An 8,694-nucleotide genomic window follows, 5' to 3' on the forward strand; every position below is an offset into this window, starting at 1 on the left:
ACCTCAAAAGCGTCCAAGGTACCAAAATCGGCTCGGGGGACTAACATCGCGCCGTACGCTGCGACTGCCCTCCCCAGACACGCCCGATAACTCGGGCACGTACACTGACGCTGCTGCGGCTGCGACCAGCAGTCTCTCCCAGTCCGGCAGAGACCATGACGTGTCGAGCTGGCTCTTTCTGTCGGGCCTGCTTTTTGCACTAGACTTTTTTCCTTGTGGCGCTGACACCGTCACAGCAGAAGAGACGGACTGCGAGTTTTTCTGGGATCTTTGCCGCCATCGAGGAGGGAGTCCTCGGGCGGGTCTTCCCCAAGGAGTCCCTCATCGAACTTGCAGAACTATGACCACCCAGGACCAACAACACAGGTACATCACCGTAGAAAGCACACACCTACTAATATTTTGAAGAATAGGTGTTCTTCGCTTTTTATGGCACTACCTCTCGCGGTCAATTTGTTGCTGGCTCGCCCCCCCGCCAGCATTCCACTGACGGGTTGAGGCAGCCCGACAAAAGTGAAGGAAAACCGCCTCCCGGTAGATCGTTCTGTCTTGGGACGGATTCACCCTTCAAAGGGGGGAAAGGAGAATCGGTGCACTTGCTCTTGACGAGAGCCAGTATGTGGCGTGCCCTCCGCAGGCGAGCGGACACCACGAGCGAGCTGCTCGCTCCAAGAGCGCGCAGGCAGGGGCGAGGACGTCTAGCCAAGGCGTGGAGATGCAGCACCTCCTGTGCGGAGGACCTGCTTTGGTGTACACCGGACTTATAGATGAAGAGCCCCCCCGAGGTGACTGTATCTTAAGCTTGCAAGAAAGCGCAGCAGGAGAGTATGGACGTATGTCTGAAGTAGTGGGGTAGGTAGATGGATACCCTCGTATGGCTGTGAAACGATGCTGCCTGGCCTTCCTGTGCCTCCCACAAAACCTGAAGTTGCACGGACAGCTGTAAAGTTAGAATGCAGGCAGAACACGAGAAAAATCCTTGCGCTTACGCATTTCATGTTACTTAAATTAGTCCTCAAAGGCTCAAAGGTTGTAAATTACGCCGGACAAGGTGCCCGAGTTGACGCGAAATACCGGGAGAAGACGAATAGAGAGAGTGATACAAGGCAGATTTTGGTATATCTGCTCAGACCTCCACGTGACACGCTTCACTCAGAAAAAAGGAAAGAAACCTGCGTTGGAGCCATTCACCTGTGAACTGAATCCAAAAAGCTACCATTCTGGCTGGCTCGCGGAGCTGCTCGAGGGCCCACATCCCCTCTAGCTGCTCAAATGCGAGTATGAGTTCCGTCTCGTCTGAAAACACCGTTACTTGACAACAGAGAACTGCATGGGTTCTAGCTCGTGTACAAGAAAATCTTACTGAAGTAACACCACCCAAAACAGGCCATGCGTTTGATGTGCGGCAGTTTTATGACAAACGCGCCGTACATGCGCCCCCAGACACATGTGGCAACCTGACGTGCCAACCGGGACGCTGTAAAGCTCTCTAGTCCAAGGAAGAAACCTCGGTACTGATCCGCGATACACAAATGGCTGCAGCGGCGTCTTTTGACGTAGAAGAGAACTGGTTCTCGACCAGGTTGCTTAGTCTTCTGCGTACCAGGCTAAGGCCGCCCCACCAGTGACCAATCTACAGAGCAGCAGACTTCGCCGATATCGCCAGCCCGTGACTGTTACACCCTCTGAAGGCCATCCGCACGTGATATCCAGTTTCGTTTGGATACCACTTCAGCCCGTTCCTCTCTCCCGCTGCGTGTGCCGGGTGCGTCCTGCCCGTAGAGCCCTGTGCACTTCGTGGGGGCAGTGGGCCGTGTCGGCGAGCCACTACCCTTCTCAGCCGACAGGTCTGGAGTGTTCAACGAAGGAAGGACAGAGGAGGATCGGTGCAAAGGGGAGGTGATCTCTTCACTAGCTGGTTCATCTAGCCTCGAGGACAATACCGACGATGCACTCCTGCCCGAGGAGAGGAAGCCCTCATTGCGCGTCATCGGCCGAGACGCTGCTGGACTATTTCTACTGGCAAATTCGGAGGCAACGAATTCCTTGAAAGAGCACGGCGATGCAGACCAGCTTGACAAAGAGGACGAGGATGGTTCACGGGAGCGAAAATACGTAGGCCGTTGGGACGAGATACTTGACGTTGTAGGCACAGGTGATCCTCTTGCTGCGCTTCTTTGACTCTTGCTTGAACTTGAGAGTGAAGTGCTGCTCGTCATACGGGCTTGACCGCTTGTGCCAATCACTTTGTCACTTGCTCCTCTATTGCTGCCTTCGATTGTGTTTAGATCACCCTTGTCTACAGGTAGGGTGTTGTTTATCTTTTCACCTCTGCTGCTAAATAAGCAACCTCTCTCGTGCCCTTGTCGTTCTGCTTTAGAGGTGTGTTCTTCTCGTACTTTCTTATCTCCCGCTTCAGTGCCCGCATCTGTCCTGTCGTCTCCTGTCTCTGATATTACTGTCATCGACACCTTCTCCTCCTTCAGAGGCAGTGCCTTCGCAGCCTTTTCTGGCAAAGGCAAAGACGTCGCCTTTCTTCTGGGCGAAACAGACGCTGGCTGGTCTTCAGCGTGCTGTATACTACTTTTGTTCTGCCTTCTATCAGCTGTAGCGGCAGGTTGGCTGGATTCCCGGCCACCCTTAGCGTGTCGCGTACTATCGACATGTACACTCCTGTCATTTTTTCTGTTTGGAGTGGATTTCTCGGTGTGCGCATCATCCAAAATTTTGTTCCTATCGCCATGACGTCCATCTCCCACTTCGCTTCTTACCCCTTTTCTAGTGGCGCTACCTTTTATGGAATCTTGAAGAATACTATCCCTCATACCGATTGAACCGTGTTTTACAGTCTCCTCTTCTTTGGCACCCGTAGCGCAAAGACGGTCTCCACTTTTTGACGGTTTCAAGTCACGTCCCCTTGTACCAGGTGCAGCACCGCTTTCTTGTTTTGAGTTTGTCGACAAGCTTGGGCTTTCCTTCCCTCCCCGAGCGGCTAGCTCGTTCACTTGTGTATTCTTTTTCACACCCTGTTTGCTCCCTACCTCGCTTGTTGGCTTCCGACCTCTTCGTGTAGGCTCGCGGTGGCTAGTATCTTGTGAAGATGATGCCTCGCTCTTCTTCGTACTGTGTACGGTTCGCGTCACATCAGTTGCCGCTGGTGGTTCGTTTGATCTTCCTTTTTCCGTATTCTTCTCCTTCACGGTTCTGCCCTGAGAAGCGGAAGAAAGAGCAGAACGGGATAGAGTCGTCTCCTCCTTGCCAGGTTGTTCATCGAGCACCGGAGATGCGACGGCTGTTGATGTCCCCGTCCCTCCTGCCACAGTTACTTTGCCACCTTTTTCTTTGTCACTCTGCCGTACATTACTGCCCTGCCGAGACAACGAGACAAGGTCTCCTTTCGCCCCAGCTACATGCTGAGGTTTTCTTTCGGGAGAGGATGAGCGGCTTTCCTCTCTAAGCGGATCTTTAGAAGCGTTCTTTCCAGCTGTTTCTCTGCCCCCGCTGGACGATGACCGTTGCTGACGAGACGACGGATCGCTCTGTACACTGACGCTAGTAGAACTCGTTGAACTGGAAGTCAAAGAAGTCTGCAGCAACCCGTTTTTCCCCTTTTGGGTAGATATTCCTGCTGGCTTTTCCTTTGTCATGTACCCTAAAGGCGAACGTGAGGTAGAAGCACCGTCTGATACTTGCTCAGCATCTTTCTTTGCTTTACTATCATCTAACCGTTTCTGCGTCGTCTCCTTCGAGACATGCTTCGAGCCAGACTCCGCGCTCAAGGACGTAGTTACTACCGGTCTATGGTTCTGTATGTTTTGAAGGCTTGCGAGCTTCTCATCCTTTGAGGATGACAACGGGGAAGAGTCTTTGCTTCCGGCAAGGCCTTGGGGACGTGTGGTGTCCTCCGCTTTAGGCTGTAAAGCAGGCCCAAGGGGACCTGCCTGCCATGGATCCAGGTTAGGCCGAATGCCTAAATGACGTTCATAGCGGATCGTTAGAAGCTGAGCTAAGTATCGCTTGGCCTCTTTCAGCATATGAGGCTTGAATTCGGTGCTGTATGCGCGTTTCAAAAGCTCCAGCCTCGCAATCTCTTGTCGCGTCAACAAGACTTCCTACAAAAGGAGACGTCGCAGGACAAAAGAAAGAGCCCGTCCAGGATGATAGCAAATCTATTCGTCACAGTGCGAGCAGATGCAGTTCAGTGTATCGATCCATAGTCGTGTACGTGTGGAGACAAATGTGGAAGCACAGAACCAGGTAAAGACACGGGACGGACACGTATGCCTACACACACATATTCTTGCATACCCCACATACATATTTATACATAGAAACATATTCATACATACATACCATACAACACCATCGGCCTTTGAGCGGCCTCTCTTACTCTCTCAATCTCTGGTGTAGACAGCTCTCGGATTTCCTTTCCTTTGTAAACCTTCATCATCATGGAACCGATTCCCTGCCCTCGTGTTCTTGCCGGGTAGTTGCTTTGTAACGGAAGAAAGGAGGAAGGGAAGAAACCGCTTTTTCTTATTCTCCGTGGTCTCCAGTCTGGGAAGGAGGTGTTCATAGATGGCTCTCGGAGAAGACTCTTCTCCATACCATCGAGATATACATGCCTCCCCTGAGGTCCCGACAGCCATCCGTGCTTTGGTGTGGCAGTTGTGATAGCTGATTTAAGATGAGACGACACGCTTCCGGAAGGCGACAACTCGGTCCTCCCAAGAAATGAAGAAGAAAAGCTGAGACCCTTCGTACAACCCCCCTCGCCTTTTAATACCGATGCAGAAAGGGCGTTGCGAAGTGGCGTGAAAGGCGCGTCAGTTGTAGTAGGCGATCCGCCGCTTGAAAACGGACGCCACAGAGGTTGTCCCTTGTTCTCTCCCACTCCCGCTCCCGACAACAACTGCCCAAGAGAATTAGGTTGAGCGCCCCCCGCAGCAGCTAGTCTTGCCATGCTCATGTTCGTGCACAACGGAGAGAGAGACGAGAGAGAGAGGAAGGCAGGAATTTTGTTTGCGAAGATTTGTCTTTGCCCGACGGTGAAAGAACGTCTATTCTTCGCAAAGTTGTTCGTAAAGCCAATGCGGTTGTTTCGATACAGTCGGTGTTTCTCTTGATGGAGAGGACAAATTCTTCGAGATCCCCGCGATAGTCGTGGTTGAAAAGAGGGGGACGTGAGAGACTGGCTTTGTCTTGTTTCTTCGTCACTTAGGTTATCAAGCCTATGACTTACGTGACTACGTTTCGCTAACGATAGCCTCTTATCCCCCCCTGCAGAAAACCCATGCTTTTCAATACTGACGACGTTCATCCTCGATGGTTTCTTCAATTGCGCTTTCACATCTCTAACTGCCGGTTCTTCGTTTGCCTTCTGCAATTCTCCCCTGAAAATCTCCGTTGTCTCCAAACATTTGGGGATTCTGTCTTCGCCTGTACTTCTTCGATATTGAGAAAGAGCGTTTGTCTCCTTTTGTATGACATTCTCGAAGGCCGATTGTGGATGTATGGACGCGGAAGAGTTACCGATGCTCTTGCTTTGTGTAAGGAGAATCTCAGGAGAGGTAGAAGAGGGGAGCGTAGGTGCATCAGGTACAGTTGTTTTTGGGTGTACTATATTGATTTCTCGAGATGGAGAAGATACACCTCGGTGTAAGACGTTTTGCTGTGTCTGACGGTTGTTCACTAAGCCCTCTTCAAAAGGAGGATCAACATAGGAGGGAGTAGAAGAACGGCGCAAGGAATCAGAAACCACACAAGAAGATTCCCTTTCTTCCGTTGGACTGCTGCCAAAGTGTGACTGTGCTTCAGTCTGGTCGGGGAGTATGATGTTTAAAGGAGAAAGACATCGTGACTGTGAGTGACTTCGAAGGCGACCTCCTAGTCTACGGGGGGCTAAGGAAGATTGCTGAGGATACTGTGTGGATGTCGAGGAGGTCGACGAGGTATGATGATACGACATAACAAAGAGAAAAAGAAGATTCTCCTTTTTTCTCAGGTGAAAGAGGGAGAAGACAAAGACAGAAAGAAAAAGGTAAGACTTCACGAAAGAGGAAAGAAAAGGGCGTAGCCCACGTGGACGCGCCATGGTGGAGATTCATCAAAGCGTAAGAGAAGTACGAAATGAAGAATCATACAGAACGAAGAACCTTTGAGGGGACGGTAAAGTAGTGGATGAGACGTTGTCTCTCGCTCAGGAACACTGAAAGGAGAGTCACCGACGTTTACCCTCCCGTGGAGGCTTGTGTACGTTAGCTGGGACGCCTACAACGGGATTCGAAACCAGATAGAGAATGTATGCCAAAGATGTCGCTTATTCAAATATCTTGCTGTCTTCAAGTCCGCAAACCGGGAAAAGCAGGTGAGAACTCCACGACAGTTCACGGACGAAACAACAGGAGGTGTACCTGCTACGCAGCCCAAAGCGTTCACACAGTGCGGAAGGAAAGCCAACGACAGTGGCTGCTTTCATCTGCAAGAGAGAGAAAGAGAACGAACCTGTTTCCAACCTAGGATGAGACAGTCCGCCAGTCTAGGCCCAAGCGGAAAAGAGTGGGAGAGGAGTACGGAGCTCGCGGTGTCCCCCTGTACATACACCAGAGAGAGTAAGGTCGTCTTGCCGAAAGGGCCTTTGTCTCTAGCTAACAGAAAGGAAGAGATTCACAACCGTCGGCGCCTCCCTCTCGCAGTAAAAGGAGCATCTTTGGTGAAGGTGAACGTGTTTCCTAACCCTCCGGAGAAGATGTTCCCCTCCTGTCTTATCTCTCTTTCCGACAATCCACAACGCCAGAGCAGTCGAAGCGTATCCCGGAAGAGCCCTCCGCGCTTTCTCTGACGGAATGGAGAGCTGATCCATCATAGTTCTTTCTTTCATTTCATCCCTTTGATTACCTCCTACAGCCTGATACGAGGAACCCTAGGGCTACTGATGGGAGAAAGTTTGTCTCTGTAATTTTTCACTCCGAGGAACGCGAAAATGTCCTTCGTTCTTCCTGAGAAAGACTGGCTCACGTGAGTACATTTAGATGGAGAACGTCGGAGGCGCACGCGAAGGACAATCGTCGTTTGAAGATTGAGATGTCAGCAGCAGGGAGGAGATCAAAGTTACCTGCTAGGACAATTCCCGTCCATTAGTTGCGGTGGCTGACGAGGATGATACACACGGCCGCCTTCCCCTCGCCTTTTTTTCTCATCGGTGTTGACCCTGGACGTTACGGCTTTCCAGGAAAGAGGGTTTCTTGAAAGAAAGGAAAACAAAAGAGAGGGGTTCCAGGACAAAACGCGAAAAGACAAGCAAGGAAAAGACATCTGGGTAGAGAAGTTACGATACAAACGAAGCGAAGGGTGGTGTGCTTTTCCGTGTATGCCCGTGGAGGAGCGGAAGCAAACCTTTTCTTCTGCTCGGGGCCACATCACTGCGCCAAAAAGATCCCATTGTTCAGTTCGATGAGAACGGGAAAGAAATCTCACATGGTGTTCCAGAATGAGTTCATCTTTTGGTGTCGCCCCCTTCTTCGACTTCTTGTGTCAGTCAGTTTTCTGTCTGCATGCCGTGGAGAAAGAGGAAGGGAACATTCCAGTGAGTCCTGTATCTCCGAGTGAAAGTAGATTGTGCAACCAATGAACATGCATCTGCGGGAGAGCCCGGTCTCACTTCAAGGGAAAGCAAAAGGCGTGTCCAAAAGAGAGGAACCCCATAGAGACTGGAGTGCACGAGAGCGTGTGCAGATGACTGCTGGCAAGACACGGCAGAGAGGTGTCCACTACACGTCCACTACACGGACCCGGGAGCAGAACACCAAGACGCAGTAATCTTAAGATCTGTGCACACACAAGTTCGACTCAAAGACCGAGCTACCGGATCTTCCGAAGTGAGAGAAGTACCGGGACGTCATCCACTGAACACTGTTGCTAGAACCCTTGTCCCACCCCCGGTGGCTCATACGGGGGGAATACTGTGATGACGAGGAACGCCATCTATCAGTGGAACAGCCTCCCTGCGTAGATCGTGGATTATAGCGAATCCTAAGCTGGACTAAGGAAGATGAGAAAAGACGCGCTGTTGCGCCAGTCGGTGGTCACAAGCAGGAAAGTGTCCACTCCAGTCTGATAAGCACTGGATGTAGGATGGTGGGAAAGCAACAATCCCATTGGAGGGCACGGCCTCGTAACACCGAGTCAAAAGCTTGCACGGGGAACGGAGACCGCACAGCAGGCAGATGTTACATGATGAACAGAACATGAAAGAAGAGTCAGCTGGAGCGAGTATCGAAAACGACGGCTGCAGGGTTCGAACCTGCGCGGGCAGAGCCCATTGGATTTCAAGTCCAACTCCTTAACCACTCGGACAAACCGCCGGTAGGCCAAATTTTCTATACCGGCAACAGCAGGTCTCCTACAGATCACTACGCCCGCGACACTTGTGAAGACAAAGGCGTCACCCGCTTTACACATGATGACGGGGCTTGGTTCACTCGAATCTGTGCTTCAGTCAAACATCACTTCGCGGTCTAGAGAAGCACGAGTTAATGCGGCTCAGCGGGAGAGTGAAAGCTGATAGTACGCCTGGTGTACCGCATTCTAGTTTTAGTCAGTGTGAAAGGATTCAGGTGCTTACGTGCTTTATCATGATGGAGCACTTGAGACGGTAGCTGAAGCGCGGGTGAAGCAGTCCCAGCAGCCGTGTTC

General features: G+C 51.4%; 1 protein-coding gene across 1 annotated transcript; it reads right to left on the reverse strand.

Moving 5' to 3' along the window:
• Positions 1-930: 930 nt before the first annotated feature.
• CSUI_001739 (ribosomal protein rpl29) lies at positions 931-7,786 on the reverse strand. The gene is made up of 2 exons (XM_068061944.1): positions 4,391-7,786; positions 931-4,112 (listed from the first exon to the last, which is right to left on the reverse strand). Exons 1-2 carry the CDS (start codon positions 6,092-6,094, stop codon positions 1,677-1,679), a joined length of 4,140 nt encoding a protein of 1,379 aa, XP_067926080.1. The 5' UTR covers positions 6,095-7,786; the 3' UTR covers positions 931-1,676.
• Positions 7,787-8,694: the final 908 nt, after the last annotated feature.

The sequence above is a fragment of the Cystoisospora suis genome, assembly GCF_002600585.1.
Source record: "Cystoisospora suis strain Wien I chromosome Unknown contig_695, whole genome shotgun sequence".
NCBI classification, from domain to species: domain Eukaryota; phylum Apicomplexa; class Conoidasida; order Eucoccidiorida; family Sarcocystidae; genus Cystoisospora; species Cystoisospora suis.